General features: G+C 37.5%; 1 protein-coding gene across 1 annotated transcript in view; it reads right to left on the bottom strand.

Moving 5' to 3' along the window:
• Positions 1 to 24,687, bottom strand: part of RAB2A (RAB2A, member RAS oncogene family) — an 89,767-nt gene that overhangs the window by 54,393 nt on the left and 10,687 nt on the right. The window contains exon 2 of the mRNA XM_028533633.2: positions 3,630 to 3,701. Coding sequence (XP_028389434.1) covers positions 3,630 to 3,701 — 72 coding nt within the window. The remainder of the gene's footprint in view (positions 1 to 3,629; positions 3,702 to 24,687) is intronic.

The following is a 24,687-nucleotide window of genomic DNA, read 5'->3' as shown; positions in this document are numbered from 1 at the left end:
TGATTATGACAACTATAGTGGTGAGAATTAAAACTGCATAAGGAGGGAAGTAATGTGAGAGGTGTGAGAGTGAAAAGGTGGTAGGATCAATAAATTACAGGTCTGTTGGGGTAAATAAATTATTAGTGTTAGGAATTAGAGGATATTAGTTGAAAGGAAGAAAAGAATACAGTCAAACAGCCAAATGCATGAAACTGCAATTTTGGAGTGGCTGCAGATACTGGTAATGACAAAGTCCTGGATATGCCTATGAGAGTAAATTAGCTGAGATACTTTTGGAAGTAAGATCACAGGAGGAGAAAAAGGAAAGGAACTAAGTGGCCTGGATGTCTGTGGGGACGTACTCACTTGTGTGTGCAAGGTCAACACTATAAAACATATTTCTAGCCGGGTAATCAATATTTAAAAGCCATTGCTTCAATGTTTCACAAACTTTCATGTTCATACGAATCACTTGGAGATCCTGTTCAAATGCAGAATCCAATTCAGTAGATTCTTTAAAAAAATTGTTTATTAATTTTTAGAGACAGAGGAGAAGGGAAAAGGGGAGGGAGGGAAAGGGAGATATTTACTGATGTATTGTTTCACTTATATATGCACTCATTGGTTATTTTTTATGGTGAGCCCTAACCAGGGATTGAACCTGCAACCTTGGCATATTGGGACAACACCCCAACCAACTGAGTTACTAGGCCAGGGCCACAGTAGATTCTTTAACAAGCTGCCACATGATACTAATGCTGCTGGTCCAGTGCAATAGCCCTTAAATAGCCTTTGAGCAGCAAGGCTCTAGTCTGGACCATCAGTGTAACTGTATCCAGGAAGCTATTTATTTATAAAATGCTTCTTTGATTCATGTCATGGCAATTCTCACTGAGACAGTAGTCAAAGGGTAAAGAATATCTCACAGTATTTCCTCACTTTATGGTCTTTTATTTCCTCTTTTCTATTATTCAATACTTCTTAGTCATGACCCAACCTCAACTTTTCACCTTTCTCTATTCATCAGGCAAAGACAAGTAAGCAGCAGAATCAAGATCCTGCCTTATGTTTATTTTAGGAAACATTCCAAAGTTCTTTTTAAAATATGTGCTAATGACCTGCTAAATTGTTTTTATGTCAGAAAAATATACTATAATGAGTGTCATAAGGTATAGCAGTCAGGGTTGAACTAGAAAAACAGAAACCATACCTAAGTATTCTATTTAAAAGAGAGAACTGAATGTAGGGTGCTTACTACAGTAAAGAAAGAGCTGAGAAGCCCAAAGAGATGGTAAAGCAACTCAGAGACTGACAACATCAGGAAGCTGCTACCATCCCTAGGCTGGGAAGACAAAGTTAGAAAATCAGGGTTTCCAGAACCTAGAAGCCAAGCCATCAGTGGGCTTGGTGGGAATGGGCTTGTGCTAGAGCCATACAGCTCTTCCTAAGACATACAGCTAACCCATGCAGAGAGAGAAGAGTCTTGGCTTCGCTGCTTTCAGCCTTCCATCTCTGGTGCCTCCTGTCAGCAAACCCAGAGGGGAGTCAGATGGTACAGTTACACGAGTTAGTTTTCCAAACAACTGCTTTTGATCTACTCCCTTATTTCTTCTTCACAAGTATAGCCTGTGCCAATTTCTGACAGCAGGCTCAGACCCATCATCTCCATCAGGTCTGTCATGACAATTCAGAAATTTAAATAAAAACTTCAAGGAAAAGGAAGTCACTTTTGCTTAGTTATCCTGTACTAAAGCCAACTGTTTGGCTAGTTGTCTCAGGACTGAGCCATGCCTAAGAGATGGCTACCAAGGTTCAGACTTATTGAAGAAAGAGCAGATTATACACAGAAATGAGCTCACCAAAGATAAACTATGTCATGAGGACCAGAAATACAAATATACTGTTTTACCTATCATTACTGTATATACTTAAAACTATCAAAATAAAAATGGAAAAAATGGAATTTGAATATTTTTTATTAACAGTTGCTACTACTAAGGAAAGATTTCAATGTGTCCACAAAGTACATGTGGGTTGGTTGAAAACTATTAATTGATCTAGTAATTTGATTCATAAACTCTATCTTTGATTTGGTATTTTAAAAATACACAAGAGTTCTGGCTGGTATGGCTCAGTGGATTGAGCATGCCTGCCTGCAAACTGAAAGGTTACCGGTTTGATTCCCTGTCACGGCACACACCTGGGTTGTGGGCCAGGACCCCAGTTGGGGGGATGCCAGAGGTAATCTACTGATGTTTCTCTCACACACCAATGCTTGCTTCTCTCTCTCTCTCTCCTTCTCCCACCCTTCCCCTCTCTCTGAAAATAAATGAATAAAATCTTTTTAAATCCCCTCATTGTTACTGTTATCATGTTAATTATTGGCTCTTGATTATCCTGTATCCACCTAGGTAAAAGAGATATATGTCTATTGTTTAAAAAAAAATACACAAGACATGAGAATCAACTTGCTTGCAATAGTGAATATATAGAGAGAGAATAAGCAGTAACAGCCTGAAAAGATACATCCAACTATCAGTTGTAAAGTCTAACTAGATTACCAAATACTTTATTTTTTTTTATAGTTGATTAATTTCAACTTGTTAATGGGCTACAGCAATAGAACAATAATCTAGCTCGATTTTTTAAAAATCCCTACCCGAGGATATGTTTTTTAAATTGATTTTAGAGAGACAGAAAGGAGGGAGGGAAGGAGGGAAAATGAGAGAGAGAGAGAAACACTGATGTGTGAGAAACAACAATCAGTTGCCTCCTGCACTCGACATGGCCATGAATGGGGATGGAACCTGCAATCTATGTATGTGCTCCCACCAGGGATTGAACATGCAGCCTTTTGGTATATGGGACATCGCTCAAACCTATGGAGCCACCAGCCAGGTCTCCAGCTAGATTCTTTAGCTTTCAGGGTATAAATATAATTTTTTAAAACAAATACAGATCCCAAAACAGTATGCTTATTTCAAGTTTTTAGATTTTTGCATTTTAATTTTATACTTTTGCACATTAATGAGTAATATCACTAATAATAATAGCTAGTATTTGTTGACAACTCCTTATCAGTAACTGTCTCATTTATTCTTCACAACTAAGGAAACTAAAAAATGCTTGATGGTAGTTTTTCTTGATAAGTAATTATAGGTAAGCTTAGAGCACTTACCATGTTGCCAGGCACTGTTTCAATGCTTCATATTTGTTAACTCATTTACTGCTCACAATAACTTTTGTGAGATCGCTACTACTATTATTCTCATTTTACAAATAAAGATATTGATGGAGTAGTAAAGTGACTTGCCCAGCTAGTTAATGGCAGAGCCTTAATTTGAACTCTGGCAAGTGGTCCAGAGTCTTTGCTTTTACCCCTGTGCTACGCTGACTCTCATTTGTTTCATCATTAAATATAATAAAAAAATATTAATGTCTTGCTGCTTTTCAATCACTTTTACAAAGTTCACAATATTTTACTATACTTATATTTTTAAAAAGTGATGGAGACTGACCTCTGCACAGCAACAAATCGAGTTTCACTGATTTTTCTGACTCATTACTAACAGACTGGACCCCTCCAGGCACATTCCATTTCCACTACCCAAAACTTTTGATTGCTTATCATCTTTTATAAAACTTACCAATAGTAAGGTCATGCACTGGCTGAAACCTCTTGTCTGTAAACTGTAGCAATAAGCATGATTTACCAACACCTGAAAGTTAAAAAAAAAAATTAAGATACAAAACTCAGAAATATTAAGAAACATTTTATAAAAGCACATGGAAAACAGGAAGCCAGGGTTTCTGGTGATCTGTGAACAACCTAACATGATTTCTCAGTGCTCTTAATTTCTTGAGAAATTAGGATTGGTAATTTAGATGGAAGGTGTTAATCAAACCAGAACACCCATTTCTCATTCTCTTTTATTCATTCAACATTTCAATCTGACAGATAAAAGCAGCAGTAACTCGTACAAGATAAGTCAGATCCTCCCAGTAGCCTCTACTACAGTACTTATATATTTTAAAACAATTTCCTCTCTTTGTAGTTTATCTTCTTTTCTAAAAATAAACAAACAAATAAGATGGCAGTCTTTGGATCTACTTTTCTGTAAAAAGCTGCTTGCTATATCTTCTGACTAATACATCTGAGGATCAATTCTAATCTGAATTGCATTCTTTCACTCTACCACCATTATTTCACCTCATTAAGGTAATGAATAACTTCCACATTCCTAAACTACAGGCCTATTTTCTATATTCGTCCTACTTGCCCTCTTATGAGAATTGTATATTGAACATCAACAGCACTTTCCTATTCATTTTCAGGCCCTTATCTTCACACTAGACCAAGTCCGCTTACTTGACAGCATCCTGCACTTCTAGAAAACACTAAAGGCAGAGATCATTCAGTGAATTCGTTTGTTCATTCACTCATTCACTCACTCACTCACACACTCAAGTCTTTACTGAATGTTAATCATGCACTGCACTGATTTGAAGAAACGAGTGTATGGAAAACTGTTGTTTCCTTTCTCACAGTCTAACACAGGTAGAGAAATTAAACAGGCTGAATGCCCAAATCATCTATATGAACTGTAACTTGAAGTAATTACAATAACCTCCGTTTGAAGGAAGAAAATAGTGTTATGAAGATGAGTAACAGAAGAGACTTAATTTAGACTGACAGGCTGGAGAAGTGACAGTTTAAGCTGTTCAGTGACTTCTGGATTATAAAATCATGAGGACAATGAATATCTTGTTACTTGCTGTCTTGTGAGAAAGACACAACACTTAATTTTGCTGAATGATTGGCCCTTTTGTCAAATGTTATAAAGATTATCAAAATTCCCAGTAACAAATCAAAAAAATGTCCTATATATATAGCTCTGTTTCAGGAAACAGTGTATTTGTTCAAAGTTTCTTGAATGTTTTAAAATTTTAGTTAAATGAAAATAAACTGGAATTTCAAAACATTTGACCTTAGTTTTCTTCTCTTCCTTTTATCCATGATTTTTTTTAATATTATAAAATGCACAAAGTCTAACTCATTTTATAAGATTTCTAACTCCTTTGAACAGCTTTTCAGGTCTTGGATAGAAAGTAATATATTTTTAAAGTGTGAAAGTACATAATAGGTGAATAACTGAGATGTAAACCTTCAGTTCTTTTTTTTAAAATAGATTTTATTATTTAAGAGCAGTTTAAATTCATAGCCAAAACCCAGCAAAAAGTACAGCAGCAAGTTCCCATACTTTCCCTGCCCGGTATGAAGCACAGTACCTCTTCCACTATCAACATCCCGCACCAGAGTAGTAAAAATTGTTTTGTTAAAATCAATGACCCTACATGGACACATCATCATCACTCAAAGTCCTTAGTTTACATTAGGGTTTTGACAAATGTATAATGTATCCACCATTACAGTATACTTGCACTGCCCTACAAATCCCCTCCACTCCACCTATTAGTCCCTCCCTCGCCCCTTACATCTAGCAACCACTAGTCTTTTTACCATTTCCATAGTTTTGCCTTTTCCAGAATGTCATATAGCTGGAATCATACAGTATGTATGGCCTTTTCAGTCTGGCTTTTCACTTAGTAATATGCATTTAAGATTCCTCTGCATCTTTTCTTCATTTCTATTTTTAACACTCCAAATTTTCCCACATGGCACAGAAAAAATGTAATTAGAAAGCACAGATTTTATTGCTAAAGAACCTCAAGAATCATCTAACTGCCATTTAAGTGATACAAGAGCCTGAAAACCCTTTCTTACCTCACAAGAGAATATGTAGTGCTCTAGTAATGCCAACACCAGTTACTCTGACCAAGTGCTGGTTTTACAGAAAATGCTTATCCTTGGGTTCTTCACTTTCAAGAATCCACATTCTTTCTTCAGTAATCAAAGTATCTTGGAATGCAGAGAATATATCCAAGTGCCATTGTAATGTTCCCCAAGTCTCCTTAATTTTATTACAGGCCATTTATTAGAGTCAGTTATATTTACAGACAGCTTTTATTCAGTATTTTTTGACTTCTATTTTAATTCTGGAGAAACCTGTTTCCAAATACTTTTGGGGTATCTGACTCCAAATCACCAAACTGAATTACCATATTTTTCAGACTGTAAGATGCACTCCCCCCAATATGGGAGGAAAGGGGGTGAGTCTTATAGTCTGAATGTAGCTTGCCTGGCTTGTGGGGGGGTGGGGTGGAGGCAGTGGAGCAGGGTCACAGTTTATTAAATATTTGACCACATTTTTTGCCTCAAGAATTTTTTCCCTATTTTCCTCCTCTAAAATTTAGATGCATCTTATAGTCCTAAAAATACGGTAACTAGCCTTTCCTCAGTCCTCATCTTGTTTGATCCAAAAATAGGATCTACTTGTGCCACAAATCATAGTTTACATGCTTATAAACTCCTTGAAAATAATCTCTTTTGGCTTTATCAGGCTGTAACTATCTCCTTGGTTTCTTAATTCTGTGACAACTGCTCCTCTTCCTTCACGAAAGCCCTAAATGCTGGAGGTTTTTTCCACCATCCAATCTTTGGTAACCTTTTCACCTGAGAGAACTAATCAAGCTCTAAATAGTCAACTCAATTCTACAAATCAGTCAGTGATTATCTAATCCATCTCTCCAGCCACCCTTTTAACTTCACTCTCATTATTTCCAACTGCCCACTCAACATGTCCACTTTAATTCCTTCAGGCCTGAAACTCAAAATTCCAAACACTAATCCCTTCCTTTTCATTATCCTGCCACCTTCCTCCCAACCAACAACTCAGAACAAACTCAGCCTCTCCTTCATATTTTCTTATCTCTGGACTTTCCTTCTCATGGATCACAACAAGAAACTCAAAATCACCTCAATTCCTCATTTTCCTTTAAAATCAAATATATCATAATGCTTTATAGGCTCTCCCACCAGAATGTGACCCCTAACAGAACATGAGCTTTATTAAGATGGAAACGATACTCAAGAATGTATCTCCAGCACATAATGGATACACAAGTGTTATAGAGCCTCTTTCTGTCCTCCTTTCTACAAAACTGTCTTAGCTGTTAAGTAAAAAAAAAGAGGAGAAAAAAGCATCTGAGATCTTGCTTCATGGCCATTGTCATCAGTTTTCTAAAGGGCCAATCCTTATTTTATGATCAATCATACTAATCTGAAACTTTTAAGACAACTTTTACTGCACTTTAAAATCTAAGAGCACTTGTGATTGTAATTACCGTAATAAGCTGTTTTTCAAGTGTTCTATTATATGTGTTAATAGTAAAACAACTAAGTAAGCCATATCTCTGAATATTCAAGTTAAATGTAAGCTTAATTCAACAGATTTAAGGAACATCAATGCAGCTCAAGTAGCTAACCCCACAAAACTGATGCACAGACCTTTTGAGAACTTCTATTGCATCACTGGTCCAATATGCAGAAAGGAGACCTTTAACCAAAGCACCAGGGCAAAAACCATTTTTTATTCATTTTTAATGTAACCACATGTATCTCCAATGCTTGCCAAACATCAGTCTTTCTAGAAATATGTGTCTACTATGTTCTAAGTCTTAGCAACTGGAATATATCAGTAAACAATAAAGACAAAGGCTCCGCCCTTGGGAAGTAAGGAGAAAGGGACAAGGAACAAACCTTTACAAAATGTGTGTGCGTATTTATGCACAGAAAGAGAGAGACAAAGAGCGAATTGCATGTTAGTTGTAAGATGTTAAGTGTAATGGTCCGGAGAAAACTCAGCGGAGTAAGGATATGGGACCTGGACGATGGGGGAAGGGAAAAGGGTGTGGTGTTTAAAGGAGGTACTCTCTCACTGACAGGAGATTTGGGGAAGGACAGAAGGAGGAGAGGAAACGGGCAGATGGATTACTAAAAGAACACTCTAGGCTGGGGAAACAGAGCAAATGCTACGAGGTGATTATGTGCTGGAGAAACTGTAATAAGGCCAATTTGGCTAAAGCTTAGAAGGCAGGAAAGAGACATATCCATAATAGACATGGCAGGACTTAAGTTTATGTGTAATAAAATGGGAGATACATCTGCTGGAGGGTTTTGAGCAGAGGAGTGATATAATTTGACTTAAATTCTAACATTACTCTGGCTGCTACAATGACAACAACCTATGAGGAGAAGCAGATGAGAGAGGAAGCAAAGATAATGACTGGTTAAGAGGCTTTCTCAATCAAGCAAGAAATGGTGGCTTGGACCAGGGCGGTCACAGTGGGCGTGGTTCAAAGTTACTGAATTCTGTATACATTTTTGAAACAAAGCCAGGAGAATTTGTTGATAGTGTTGATGCAGATTTTGAGAGAAGTAGGTAAGTATGGCTCCAATATTTTTTCCCGATCAAATGGAAGAATCAATAAGTTGGGGTAATTGTAGGCAGAGATCATTAGTTCCAGTTCAGTTATTTTGAGTTGAGGTGTTTACTGGACATCCAAGTGGTAAAGGTGAGTAGGAAACTGGATATTAGTCTAGGCTTCAGGAAAGATGTTCAGGCTGGAGATGTAGTCATTAGCATAAGATGGTATTTAAAACCATGTGAAGAGAGTAACTAGCAAAAAAAAAAAAAAGACACGTTTGTTTAAAAAAAAAAAACACGTGTTTTATAATTGCGGAATTAAACAGAAACAGAACAAACACAAAAGTGGCCTTCCAAATCCATGTCTTACCACTGGAACCTGCAGGGCCTTCACACATCCTCTACTCACTGCCACTGGCACATCCCTGATCCTTCTATTTAAGTAGCTCGCACTCTACATCACTTTCTATACATTAGAAGTTTTTCATGTTTACCAAAATATCCCCAAATCAGCATCAAGATTCTGAATGAATTGTTAGCATTGTATAACAGTGGTTAAAGCACTACTCGGATAACTTTTGCTATATAGGAACATTTTAGTTTGATGTACTATGACTTCTTTATGTTTGCTTTTGTTGCCTTTGCTTTTGGTGTCAGATCCAAAAAAAAATCAACGCCAAGACCAATGTCAAGGAATTTACTGCCTATGTTTTCTTCCAGGGAGTTGATTTCAGGTCTTAAATTCAAGACTAATTCATTTTCAGTTCATTTTTGTATATGGTGTAAGGTAGTGGTCCAGTTTTATTCTTTTGCATGTGACTGTCCAGTTTTCCCAACACTATTTATAGAAGAGATGTCCTTTCCCCAATGTATATTCTTGGCTTCTGTTTCATGAATTTATGGACCATGGGTTTATTTCTATGCCCTCTATTCTGTTTCATTTATCTATATTTCTATTTGTATGCTAATACCATACTGTTTGGATCACCATGGCCTTTTCATATAGTTTAAACACAGGACATATGATACCTCCAAGTTTTGTTCTTTTTTATTAAGATTGCTTTGGCTATTCAACCACTCTTTAATTAATGCAAATTATTACACTTAATAATGCTGCCGAGTTTATACCACTAAGTCACCTTAACCTCTTCCTTTTCTCAGGGCCCAAGTCACTGTCCTCAGTAGGATATAATGTAGTGAAAACTGAGTACCTAAATATCATAGCAATGCCAAACAATTACATGTAACACTCATTAAAAATGCAGATTCCTAAAGTCCTACCCCAGAGATTCTGATTTAGTGTGTCTTTGGCCAAAGAATCTAATTAATAAGTCCCTCAGTGAGTTTTAGGTAATAACAGGCCCCACAAGAAACACTGGTGTAAGTGCTAGGTATTCTACTGCCTTTCATTTTCCTAGTCTTTATCTTCCACCAATTTCAAGACAATTTTTAAAAATTAGTTGATGGCTCTATTTTTAAAATCACAAGATAAACAACTTTAATTTAAAATATAAATGTGTCAACTGTAATTGAACAAAAAAGGACTTTAAATAAGTAAATAAAATATGAACAAGCAAAGGTTAGAAAAGGGCCAATTCCTAACCACTTAAGAAAAGTTTTGTCCAACTATCATCCTGAAATGGCTGCATATTGTCATGTACTACACATAGTCCTAGAAAAAGATTAAAAAAAAAAAAGTAACACAAGTTCCATGAATGAACAACTATAAGCGATCCACTGAAGAATTATATATTTCAAAGTCATACCAAAGAACCTACATAACACACCAAGATGTAGAGAGTTGGTTTTAATATTAGTAAGTTATTTTGCAAACACAGAAAATCTTATTCTTCTCTGTGCTAACATTCCAAATTGAAAAGCATGTCAAACATGAAAAACAATAAAGTCTTCTCTTTTTAAATAAAAAATTAATAAACTCAACAAGCTTTACAGTTCGTAACAACAGTATTCAAATCCACCTGTATTATTTTATAACCTATGACCATGTACAAATTGTAGAAACTGAGGCCCATTTCCACATCTGTAAAATAGGAAAAAGAAAACAGGATTCCCACCTATTTCAAATAAATACCAGGCTCAGATTCAAAAGCTTTAGTGAAAATGTTAAGTTGAGGATTCTTCAGGATGAATACAGCTGAGGAGCAAAATCTCCAACCAAACCCATCTGACCTAGAGTTCAAAAATTTAAATATGTATTTTGTAAAATGATTGAAGAAAATATTCACTACCTAAAATGGTCTTTTAAATAAAAGGACTTCAGAGTTGTTTTTATGCTGTTGGTTTTCCACACTGTCTCCCTTACATCTAAGATAGCAATCCTCTCTACTATTTCAGTTAGATACTGATCTGGCAGCCTACCCTTGTGGGTGTGGCCCAAGTCCTAACTGCTAGAACCTGTGAATCTGATCTTATTTGCAAAAAAGTATCTTTGCAGATGTAATTTAGGATTTCAAGACCGGAGCCTAAATCCAATGATACCTGTCCTTAAAAGAGAAGGCAGAAAGAGACAGAGATACAGGCCACTTGAAGACAAAGGCAGAGAGACTGGAGTTATGCTGCCACAAGCCAAGGAACACCTGGAGCCACAGGAAACTGGAAAAATCAAGGAGAAACGATTTTCCCTGGAGCCTTTGAAGGGAGGACAGCCCTTCGATTTATGGATTTTGCACTTCTGATTTCCAGAACTGTGAGAGAACGGGTTTTTGTTGTTTTTAAGCCCTAAAACAAGTTAATGACAATTTGTCACAAAGCCCCAGGAAACAAATACACTTATTTATGACAAGCCATCTTTCATTCCTCCTTTTTTTTAGACTTTTAAGTTAGTCTACAATTCCTAATGTAATCAGTAAAGTAATTCAAACACTAGACATATTAATAGTGAGTGATAAAGGAAAAGGAAACAGAATATAGGGCATTTGAAAAAAATGCCACTAAAGGCTAACAGACACGGGAAGAGATAGTCACTCAAAAAATATTAGGTACTTGCTGTATGCCAAGCAGTGAGCTTAGTAATAAAGAAATAAAAGACAGTTTCCAAAAGGATGTAAGCTTTAAGAAGGTAAGACTTCTTTTCTCTGACACTAAAATATACACAAACCATGTATGCTAACAAGGCTTAAAGAGTTGCTAAAGAATCAATAAGATGAAAAGGAAATAGAAGATATGGAGAATGCCATGATGGTTTTCATCCTTCCTGTGATGAAAACCATCTAATATTTCTGTATCTTGTTTCATAGTATTAAAGTACTAAAACATGTATTCTGGGACCAAAGCCATGAAAATCAATAAGGGAGATAATCTCAAATGCAAGTTTCTGATTCTCAGTATTTCTTACACACTGAACCACTGCACGTATTTATTTAGCATATTTTGTGTTCTTTCTCCAATACTCAGTGACTTTTTGTCCACTTAGCTAACAGCTACTTATCTTTACAACTTAACTCAAATGCCATAACCTCTAGGAAGCTTTTACAATATGCACCTATCTTCATAAAGTGAGTTAGGTGGTATTCCGGTTTTTAAATAAGGAAACTTTTTGACTGTGCATGTGTATAACATAATTAATATAAACATGTGGTTTCAGAGATAAAAAACAATATTCTCTGGCTGTAAATATTGGAGGAAGGAAAGAACACTGATGATCTGAGATGATCCCACTATGCTCGGTATGTCATGGTCTCTAGGAAATCAAAGTTAGACCTGAGCTCAGAACGACAGAAAAGAAGTCAGGCCTCACTGGAAGGTAAAATTCATTTAAAAAACCAACTTAGGGCCCTGGCTGGTGTAGCTCAGTGGATTGAGCGTGGGCTGGGAACCAAAGTGTCCCAGGTTCGATTCCCAGCCAGGGTACATGCCTGGGTTGCAGGCCATAACCCCCAGCAACCGCACATTGATGTTTCTCTCTCTCTCTATCTCCCTCCCTTCCCTCTCTAAAAAAGATAAATAAATAAAATCTTTAAAAAAAAAAAAAAACCAACTTAGGAAGAGCCCCAACCACTATTTAATTGCCACGATTTGCTGCACAGCTATGGAAATACAACAGTGGGTGGAGAAGCCTAACCTGAGCAGTTTACTCCTTACACCATGCATTCTTTAGAAACCTCTTTGCCTTTATCTCCTCCCAAGTTTTTATTTTTTCCTGCACTTTTAAATTTAAATTTTTAAAAACTGATGTTACAGAGAGGAAGTGGGAGAGAGAGAGATCAGTTTGTTGTTCCATTTATTTATGCATTCATTGGTTAATTGTTGTATGTTGGCTTTGCAGGATGACGCCCAACCAACTGAGTTGCACTGGTCAGGAATCTTGGCAAAGTTTTAAACTCTGTATTTCCCCTTTCTCTTTGTGTGACGTCACCTTTCACCCTCACCTTCAATATCCAATCTTCTGCCCTTCCAGTGTTTTAACACTGACATGTATCCATTACTTTTATATTAAAAAAAAAACAAAAATGAGCCTGTATTTGAAGTATGCACTCTCCTGAAGTGTAAAGCGCCTCAAATTATCTTCATCTTTAATTTTTTCATTCCCTACAACACCCTTCCCTAAATTCTGTTAATTTTACCAGTAACATTCTCTTCACCCTCACTACTATTGTCTTATATAAGGCTTTTTTTTTTTTTTTACCTCCTACCTGGACCAGTGTAATAACCATCTAACTATGTACGAGCTTTCTAATCTATCCTACATACGACTGCATCAGGGAAGGATGAGAAAAGAAGATAGAAGGAAAGGATTACATTTAACATCTAGTGTGTCTCTGCCACTAACTACTGTATGAATATATATGTCTGTGTGTTTATCAAATACTTTGATACAAAGTACTTTGACACAAGTACTTTGTGTATCAAGTACATATATCTTCTAACTTAATCATAACTATAATTCTGTACTCTTACCTTTCAAAATGTCAATCTTTCCTACTGACTACAGAACAAAGTTCAAACTCTACATAACCTGTCATAACCTAGTACCTACCTACATAGGTCCAATTCATGTAATGAGTTTATCTTTCCAGCCTTATTTCCAACAACTTTCTAATACAGGGTCTATACTACAGTGAGACTGGATGATTTATAGTGAGAAAGGTATCAAGTGTGGCACTTAGCAGATGTGCAATAAGTGACAACTACCTTTCCATTTTTTCTTATTTTCACATTTTGATTATTTACTTTTCTAAGCTTTTTCAGGTAACTCAATCAGAGCCCATATCACGTCTACCAGCACTACCAGACCAATAGACCCCTTTACCCCTTAAGGGCTGGGACATACCTAATTCCCTTTTTAAATCTTCATAGTAGTACCTAAACCTGTTTTATATTTGGTAAACTTTTACTACTGTAGCATTCTGCATTTCAAAGTACATCACCAATTTAAGATAAAAATACTGGACTTGACTTGGATCCTGTGTGTAACACTGATAGAAAAAGTTGTTTCAGGTCTCTGGGCCTCATTTGCTTATTTGTATAGTGGCAATCATACTATCTACCTTATTCATAAGGTTATTGTGAGGAATACGAGAGTCAGCATGAGGAGAATAAAAGAGATACTACTTTATCCACTTCATTTTTGTTCCCCAATGCCTAAAGGCAGGCTGACACTTTATCCCATGGTAAGGCCAGAATATTCTATACACACTGTATTACGCCCTTATCACATTATGCTCTTATTATAGTTTATACATCCACCCTCCTTCCTCAGGAGCAGTAACAATCACCTTTTTGTACAGTAGTCCCCCCATCTAGGGGGACACATTCCAAGACCCCCAGTGGATGCCTGAAACTGTAGACAGTACTGAACCTTATTTACACTGTGTTTTTTCCTATATGTACATACCTATGAAAACGTTTAATTTATAAATTAGGCACAGTAAGAGATTCACAATTATTAACAATAAAATGGAAACATTGTAACAACATACTGAAATAAGTTTATATGAACGTGATCACTCATTTCAGGGGACCCCTTGATGAAATCTTCCTATGGGCTCCATGCTTTCTGGTGCAATACAATGCTGTCAGTTAGAATGCATTTTCTGTTTGTGTCTTCTACCCATAAACTGAATGCCTTTTCCATCTTAACTATGCACTTATGAACTGTACCTCTAACTTACTATGCAGCTTGAGGTGTGAGAGTAAAACTAGCATGACTGCTTCCTTCTTCACAATTTCACAGATAGGTTTGCTCTTGCCATAGATCTTAGCAACCTCAGCATACAATTTTTTGTCTTCCCTTATTAAGTTGAGAACTCACATTTTCACTTAAAAGAAGTAATGTATGACTTCTTTTTGGCATATCTGAATTGCCAGCATCACTACTCCTGCACTTTGAGCCATTTGTAAGTAAGGTGACTTGAACACAAGCACTGAGACGCTGCCACTCTGGATCTGATAGCTGAAATTGGCTTCTAGGTGACTAACTGGAGGCAAACATCTACAGTGTGGAGACGCTGGACAAAGGGATGATTCATGCCTGGGCAGGATAGAGCAGGACAGCATGAGATGTCATCACACGACTCAGATTGGCACACAATTTAAAACTTACGAGTTGTTTATTTCTGGGATTTTCCACTTAACATTTTTGGACACTCAGCTATATTCTCTGCCATACAGTGGTTCTCTGCCATGCCCCTCCAAAAAGGTCTGGCTGCCAAATTTGTCCCTTTCTTCCATGCTCTGCCTCAGTCTTATAGGTAGTGGCTATGCCTGCTATCTGCTTCTACTGTATTCTTTAGTGTTCTCTCTACCTCTTAGCCAAATTTCCATTACTCTAATTCCACATTATAGTTAATGATTCTTTTTTTTTTAAGATTTAAAAAAGATTTTATTTATTTTCAGAGAGAGGGGAAGGGAAGAAGAAAGGGAGAGAAACATCGATGTACAAGAGACACATCGATCAGCTGCCTCTCAAATGCCCCCAATCAGGGACCCAGTAGGCAACCCAGGCATAGGCCCTGACTGGGAGTCGAACCAGTGACCTTTCAGTTTGCAGGCCGACACTCAATCCACTGAGCCACACCAGCCACGGCTAAATTTTTAAAAAGTGGAAAATAAAATGGAGCACCTGCCAATTTTCAGAGGAAATAAATGATAAAGACTATTAAAGCTAGTAACAAGTCAGATAGCAGGATGTGGTAAAAACAGCATCATTTTCCTTTCTGTTCCAACTCCTGAGACCTTCCCCTGCTAGGTTTGTGCAATGGTGGAGGAGGACTGGAGTGTTTGAGAAGAATCATAGGGAAGAAAACTGAAGTTAAACTACTTTTCAGAATCTTGTGTCAGTTTCTTGGAATCACAGAAGACCTCTGTACAGTGATATTAAACAGTAGGCTGTAACCAGTTAGGTCATGAAATCAATTTAGGGGATCACAACTAGCATCAAAAAATGACTGAACAAAATAGCAAATATTAGACTGCATGTACTACACAAAGTTAGAATAATACTGTTTGGAAACTTTTGTTTTAGAGCTATATATACACTTACATATCTGAACACTGGCTTGCAATGTATTATGTACCTATTACCGTGGCTTGTAAAAAACAAACTTGGAAATTACTTTCTAGTATTTAGCCACACATCCAATGAAAGAAGTCATCTACAACAATTTTGCTAGTATTTGTGGGAAAATAAATCAGCTAAAGAATCTAGAATACTTCTATTCTCTTTCAATTAACATTTACAAGACAGAAATCAAGGGGGAAACTGACTGAATCATCTGTTAGCAATTTAACATAAAATAAATACAACTTGGGTTCATGAGTCATCCACCAGGTGACAATTCTATTACATAAACCTCTTCGTAAAAAGATTTTTCCATTAGGTGAAATTAGGATGACCCTTTGCCATGGTTTGCCAAGGGCAGGCTCAGTTACTTCTGTTGTTCTGAGAAAGTATGGATCAGCTTGGAAGATATAAGTTATATGTTTCTCTAGAACACTGGCTCTCAGAGCATGGTCAGCAGACCAGCAGCATCAGCATTATCTGCAAACTTGTTAGAATGCAAATTATCAGTCCCAGACTTATAGAATCAGAAACTTTAGGGTGGAGTCCTAAAATCTGTGTTTTATGCAGCTCTCCAGGTGATTGATTGTGATAGGCAATGAAGTTTGAGAACAACTGCCCTAGACACATCCAACTAAAATGCCAGTTTCAGTGTCTAATCATGTTTAGTTCTCTAGCTACAAATACTCTGAAGCCACTGTATGTAGTATAACAGATAAGTAACTGAAAATACTGGAGATATGTTTCACCACAGTACAGATTAAATTCAAAACATGATTACTGTATTTTGACATGTATCATGCATACTTTTTGGCCTAAATTTTTGAGGGAAACATAAGGATGTGCATTAGACATGGATAGTACTAATTCTGTATCTATATACATGTTTTTAATTCTTTTATTTATGCTTATGCATTAAAAGTGTAACTCTAGAGAACTAACAGTGTCTGTATGCAAAATAATACCCTGGAATATGATAATCAGTTTTGTTTCTAAATATAAATAAATAATTGATTTAAAAAAATTAAAACAAAAGATTTTTCCCTGAAAGTTTGAGACAAAAACATGGGTGTACATTATATATAGCAAAATATGGTACCTTGGTTTCCATGGCTGTCTCTGTCATTTACCCAGATTAAAATAGCTGGACTACGTGCTCGCTGCCAAATACTCAAAGGACCCAAATCAATGTGGATATTTCTTTTTTATTGCATCTATGGAGTACTGTAATCATGTTTATGCTAATGCATTCTTGTCTTGTTTAAAATATCTGCATGGCCTTTGACAATCTGAAGGTGAAAATATGTTACCTCTTCACACACAATCTTTTCTGACCATAACATTAAGTCTATGAAATCAATAAAGTGAGAATGATAACCTTATTTTAAAGATGAAGAAACCGAAGCTTAAGTGATATTGTTACAGGGTGCAGCCAAGAGGGGGGACCCCAAATGGGCATTTAAAATGGGGTCCAGAACTTAAGGTGTCCAGGAGATTTTAGGATGCCTTGACCACCGCCCCCCCCCCCCCAGGTGTGGGTTGGGGGAAGGGACACATGGAGCAGGGCCTTTGAAAGCTGTTTCTCATAGCAACAGCCTTGCAGCTAACCTCTGGCGTGGTCATTTAACATATCTATAGCTTTTGGCTGGTCGCTTAGATATATTAAATAGCTGTGGCCATGCTCAGAGCCAAGGAAATGGAAGTAACTTCCCCAAGACGTAACTGGGGGGCAGGTCCCCCAAGTTACAGCGCCTGCGTGGGAGCTTGGAGAAGACTGGCTCCAGGACTTGGGGCTACACCTGCCCAGACTCATGATGGCAGTCCAGTAAAGCTGGAAGGGTATGAGTTCTGACATGTGAAGCCGAGTGTGGGAGGAGTCGGAAAGGGGGCTGCAGAGGAAGACTGGCACTGGGATTTAAACCCAGATGCAGTAGCCACTGGAGAGAGAACCACACAGCTTTAGCAGAGTGAAGACTCCCACGGCCCTAAGGGAGAGAACCACGCAGCCTTGACAGAGTGGAGACTCCCGCATCCCTGAGAGGGAGAACCACGCGGCCTGGACAGAGTGGGCACTCCTGTGGCCCTGGGAGAGAGGACCACGTGCCTTTGCCAGAGTGGGGACCCCCGCAGCTTTAGAAGGGGGAACCACAGCCTGGGTTTTAAGCAGAGATCCCGGCGACTCAGCTGAGGGTGCCCGGAACCCAGGGAGGTCTCCCAGTCGATATCGAGTACTAACTGGGAATAACCAGAGGACTGCCTGAGTCATGGACTTCTATTTCCTTTCCTGAGATATGGTACTCTGGACTGGGCAAAGGAGGAAGGAAGGAAGGACTGTGTCTGTTTGCGGGTGTTTTAAGGGACTTTGGGATTTTGGTGAAGACATTAGGTCACTACTTTAAGTCTGTATAGCATTAAATAAACATTTCCTTTCCTTTTCACAAATCTCTGGCATTGAGAGTCGTCTTTCCCCTGGGGGTGGACATAACGGACCTGGGGGCTTTTTTTTGCAATAATACTATATCGTCCCAGGCCCCCCCCCCTTTTTTGTTCGGTAACAATGTCTTAAGATAACAAAGAGGTAGAATTGAAACTCAACATTGGGTTTTTGATTCCAAACCATATTTTCCATTATACTACCCAAACTCCTGAATTTGTTTTTATAGATACATATTACTATTCACACCCAATTATCTCTCCTTACTAAAAAGAATGTATCCTCACTTTCCACATATTACTAGCAGTATCAAGAAGAAGGAGGGAATGTTCATAAGCTAAATGACTCTAACAGGGCAGAAATTTAATGAAGAAAGGTTTAAAAAAATGAACACTATTTCTTTGACACTGACTTTATTCCAAACAATAATGTTCAAATTAATATATCAGGTGCATTAATACACTTTAATCTGACCATTTTCCTAATTCTTTCATAAGCAAAGATTCCAAATAAAAAATGCACATTTAGATGTGCACTTTGGAATACAATGGAACAAAGTAGCTTGAAGAGGGTATTTTTTCAGAAGGAAATGCGATGGAAGGAAGGTGTCTGAATGTAAAAGTACACTATAATCATTATACAAAAAACTTATTTTACATGATGTAAAAGTAGTATGTTATAATACAAATGGGTATTAAATTTAAGGTTGTAAGTAAAAAGAACTATTTCATGCAGTTGCCAGAAATTAGTAAGACCTGAGAAGTACATGTTAACAGTAACTATGTCAAATTGTTAAATTCCCAAACATAGACTATGCATCAGTCAACACAATTAATGTTGAGAGTAGCCTGTTGAATTTAAGTGAAATTATACCAAGCTCAAAATCAAATATTCTAATATTTTTCTTTTTAATTAATTATATTTTATTGATTATGCAATTACAGTTGTCCTGATTATTTCCCCTTTGCCCCACTCCACCTAGCACCCCCCGCTCCATGAGGCAACCCCCCCACCATTGTTCATGGCCATGGGTCATGTGTGTAAGTTCTTTTGCTATTCTATTTCTGATGCTGTACTTTATATGCATCTCCATGGCTATTCTGTAACTACCTAATTGTACTTCTCTTCTCAATCCCCTCACCTCTACACCCATTTTCCTCACACCCCCTTCTCATCTGGCTACCATCAAAACATTCTCCTATCCATGATTCTGTCTCTGTTGTTCTTGTTTGCTTGTTTTTTAGGTTCATTTGTTGATAGATATGTATTTTTTGCCATTTTATCATTCATAGTTTTGATTTTCTTTTTCTTAAATAAGTCCTTTAACATTTCACATAATAATGGTTTGGTGATGATGAACTCCTTTAGTTTTTTCTTGTTCAGGAAGCTCTTTATCTGCCCTTCAATTCTAGTCCCTGCTTATCAGGACTTTTCCGCCCTCTGTGGAGGATCAGCTGTGCAGGGGCAGGGTGGTGGTGCTCTCTCCCAGTCTGCACCTATCTACTGGGTGCAGTGGCAACTGGGGTTTCCCAAATGGTGCAGGCCAAGGTAAGCCCTTACCAGTGTTTCGCCCCGGGTAACCCTGCCTGAGCTATAAAGCAATGTGAGATGGCTGCTACTTTTGTCAGGTGTGGAGATTCCCAGGAGAAGCCAACCTGTGAAGCTAGGCTGGTTGCTGCTAGTGCCAGGCCTGGCACTATTGCTTCTTTAGTAGGATTTAGCAGATTGTGAAGCATAAGCCAAGACCAGCCATTCATATGGAAAAGCAGCTTGGGTGGGCCAGTAAATTGTATAGGGTGGAGTCTCTCGGGGTCTTTGAGGTGGGTCCCTCAGTGTTAGCTAGGTTAATGGAGTCTCAGATATGACGCCAGCTTGCCAGTTCTATGGGGGGAGGGATTAGAAAAGGGACAATGGTCTCTGCTCGCTTTGATGCCAGATACTTCAGTTTCTCCCTGTATGCCACTGATGCCTTTCAAGCTGCTATCCCAGTGCTGGAGCTCAGAGGGAGTGAGTCTGAGTAGATGAGTCCATGTGTGGTTTCTTTAAGAGGAACTGCTTGGGGCTCCAACAGTTTCTTATACTGACTCAATCCCCACTGGTTTTTGCAGCCAGAGTTATGGGGACTTATCTTCCTGGCACTGGAACCCTGGATTGGGGGACCTTGTGTGGGGCCAGCTCTTACCACATCTGTGCCCCTCCTACCAGTCTGGATGGATGTGGTTTCTTTAATTCTGCAGTTGTCAGACTTCCATTCAACTCAATTTCTGATGGTTCTGAGTGATGGCTGTGCGATATTTTAATTGTAATTTTGATGTCATTTTGTGAAGAGGCAAGCCATGTCTGACTACACTGCCATCTTCACTGGAAGTATTTTTTTTTTAGTGGAAGGTAATCTGGCAGTATTTCATCAAAATCTAAAATGTAAATCCTTGCTGAACTACAAATTTTACTTGTTACGCAAATGCTCAAGAACCCTTACCACAGCACTGTGTATAATATTCACCAACAAGTGTGGTGGACACTTGTTGTTTCTGGCAATCTAGTATAAGAGAAGTCTTCTTTGAGCTCCCTGGCAGCAAGGGCACAGACATGTGACCTAGGCTCAGCCAATCAGATGCTGTGGTCCAGAATACAGAATCCTGAAGGAATGCTCCACTATTGGGGACTATATGAACAGAGAGACTGCACGGTGGCCATAGTGGAGATGAGAGACCACTGGCATATGACCAGCATCTTCTTCAGAAGGTTATACTCACAGCAGGAATTTGGCTGTGGCTTGCCTTCCTTGGTTTTGCTATTTTCAAGCTCGATTATACTGCTTTCCTATCAATTCTGTGAAGCACCCAATCTTTCCAATAAAATCATCTTCTGCTTAAGTTAACCACAGAAGGTTTCTGCTATTTGAAACCACAGGCCAGGACTAACAGAATCAGGAGCTGATTAAACTATGGTTCAGCTATGCAGGTGTTTAAAAACAATTAAACTTATATGTGATGATATGTTAAGACACCCAAGAGTCACCCTTAAGTGAAATAAAAGGCACAAAACAGTACTAACTGTATAATCCTATTGGTGGGATTGGGACACAAATGTATAAGGACTTCTATAGAAAATTTCTAGAAGGATACACAAACCACTGTTTACCATATTTATGTAATGTTGCAGAGAATTTCATTTTCATTTTTACCATGAGAACTTAACACTTTTATATGTATATATAAAGGGTCTATTTTAAGATCAAACACTATGTACCTTTATTGGCCTCATCCAACAACCTCCATAGTGATGTGGTATTTCAATAACTAGCAAAAACTTCTAGTGTGACCAAAAATAGTTACACTAAACGTTGGTGTGCTAAGAAAATTACAAGGAAGCCTATAAGTAAGATAATGAGTTGTGAAATAAAAAGACTTTGGTTTCTTTTTTAAACTTCTAAATGTCACCCAAGGATACTAATCAGCAAAACTTTGTAACAAAACTTATTCATGACTAAGGCTGAAAATTCACATATTCACACTGAAATCCAACATGATTTTTCCATTTCTCAGGTAAATTCTGCAAGAACGGAAACATTAAGCCAGAAAGGATGGAGAAAAAATGCCAAGAAAGAAAAAAAGGTTAAATGGTGGAAAAGGTTCATTAATTTATGTCACAAAGTTACTTAAAGGTAGAAATTTCTCCCATTTAGAGATGGGGAATATGCTACTTTTTTGAAGCTATCCAGAGGATTAAAAACCCGACTCTCTGCCACACAATGCTCTTTACAAAATGGTCCTAAGATTCCTTTAGTCTTAAGCCCCCACAAGAACCTGACAAAACAGCCTGTATCGCCACACTCCATATAACACTGCTGATATAAGGTCATCCAACCTTCTCAGTGAAATGAAGGACTGTGAGGAGCTCAGCTCAATTTAGTTTCCCACAGATAACAAATATAAAAAACAGAGCAAAAGCACAAACTAATTCTACAGGATTATTAAATGGAGAATTATTCAGTAAGTGCTCAATAAATGTTTACCAAAATCTGAATCTGTCCTGAGCCATTCATGTTAGTTCCCATGAATTCTCTCCATGCTCCTTCATTACTTTGTACATATCTCTATTACATTACCTTACCATTAGTGTCCTTCTACCTTTAAGGCAGAATAGTCATGTTCATGTTTCTAACTCCAACATAGGGGCTGCCCACATAGTATCTTAAACTTCTTTAAAAAGAAAAAAAAATTGTCCTGGCCGGGTAGCTCAGTTGGTTAGAGGGTCATCCTGATATGCCAAGGTAGTGGGTTCTATCTCCAGTCAAGGCACATAAAAGAATCAACCACTGAATGTATAAATAAGTGGAACAACAACTGTATTATTTCTTTTCCTCCCTCTAAATATCAATTTAAAAAAAACTTTTCTTTTATCGAATCTAAAGAGAATTTCAGGATCAAAACCCTGACATTTTGCAGGCTAGCATGCAATCTTGCTTTCTTCAACTCAAGTAATTACAATTTGAATAAAATCAGCATAGTGAATAGCCTTTTTTACAGGCAAGATCTCTTCCTGAACCACCACTCCCACCTGGTAACTTAATCCTAGGATGCTCAATAGATAGGGAAAATTTTCTCTAAGATATTACTATTAATAAAGCACTTTTCAGCTTAGCAGGCACCTGCACACAGTGTTTACTTCAAACTCACAAAGGTCCTCTGAGATAGGTAAGTCAGGCATTACTGCGGCTTTTTTCTAGGTGAGAAAACTGAAGTTAAAGCAGTTTGCACTTTACCAAAGTAAAAGGCAGAGGAGCCACCACACTAATCAAGATATTCTAATTACAAATACTAGATTCTTAGAACATTTTCAAGAGTGCTAAGGTAAAATAACCAGAAAGAATCTACAGCATCAGTGAAGAACCTGATAGGGTACACTAGGCAGGTATTATACACATTTTATAAACAGAGAATTTAGGGATTTAAATTAATTTGCAAAAATAACACTTAGTGGAAGATATTCTCTTTCCATTAGTCTTTCTTCTACACGTCCTACAAGAAAGAGGTGACACTATATATGCTTGGGAAACATGACCACCATGTTGTTGCCTGTGTGGAACATGTGCCTGCCTCACCCAAACGCCCATGGCAAATGGGCTTACCTGTGATCCTCCCCATGTGACTGAACCAAGGTGGTACCTAACAGAAACAAATTCAAATTTATAATTAAACTCCCCTGGTAAAAGCCTCTCAGATTGATTTTTTTTAAATATAGCAATGGGTTATATAAAAAAACACAGGCCTTAAAAAAAGGTGATACAGTAGGGCTGAAAGAACAAGAATGAAAGTTCACTGATAACTACTCTGGAGAATGATTAAAATTGGCTGGTAACACAGAAGATGTATATACCTTCCACCACAATTTCACTTCAAGGTGTATCTCCAGGAACTTTAGAACACATGTTCAAGGAGACAGGCACATAAATAATCCATGTGACACTATCTTTACAATATAACAACCTACCCTAAAGTTTCCTTAAGTAAAAAGACTGGGAAAACTGTAGAGTAGCCAGACAAAAGAATATAAAATTAAACCAATCAAGCAATTAATATCAACAAAATTAACTAAAACATATTAATACAGATAAATCCCTAAAATAATGTTAAATAAAAGTTTCAGAGCAAGCACAATTCCATTAATATGAAGTTGAAAAAAAAATAAAATATTGCACATTGTTTTACAAATACATAGTAGTCATCTGGAAACTTTCATACAAATAATAAACACCAAATTCAGGAGACAGTCACCTCCAGGGATGAAAAGAGGTAAAAGGGCATAAGGGGCTGCAACTGTATTTGTACAAAACAAAACAAAGCAAAACAAAAAAACTCTGATTCTAAGAAAAAAGAATAGAGGATGAAAAAGTACCTGCTAGGCAAATATGAAGCAAAAGTTAATATTCAAAAGTATCAAACACTTGAATAACAAAAACTACACTACCAAGTATATAAAAAGCAGAAGGTAACTTCAGGACAAAAGAATCACTAACTCTTTAGCAAGATGTAAAGATTCAGTTCAGCCCTAGCTGGGTAGCTCTGTTGGTGAGAGTGTTGTCCTTATATGCCAGAGTTGTGGGTTCAATTCCTGAGCAGGGTACATGCAAGAGTCAACCAATGAAGTGGAACAACAAATAGATCTCTCTGTCTCTGTCTCTCTCTTCCTCGCTCGCTAGGAGCAACAGCAACAACAACAACAAAACACCTGATTCCATATGCATCTTACAAATAAGTCCTCAAATTTACTGGGGAAAATAAAGTCTATCTGATAGAACTATGAAAAAAATCCACTATCATAATAGGAGATGTTAACATGTCACCCCCAAAACAAAAAAGACTACTAATATAGAAGACATGACCCACACAAATCCCAAGTCTAATCTAATGGAACTGTAT

This window comes from Phyllostomus discolor, chromosome 7 (genome assembly GCF_004126475.2).
Source record: "Phyllostomus discolor isolate MPI-MPIP mPhyDis1 chromosome 7, mPhyDis1.pri.v3, whole genome shotgun sequence".
Taxonomy (NCBI): domain Eukaryota; kingdom Metazoa; phylum Chordata; class Mammalia; order Chiroptera; family Phyllostomidae; genus Phyllostomus; species Phyllostomus discolor.
This window is presented reverse-complemented; position numbering and strand designations above follow the sequence as displayed.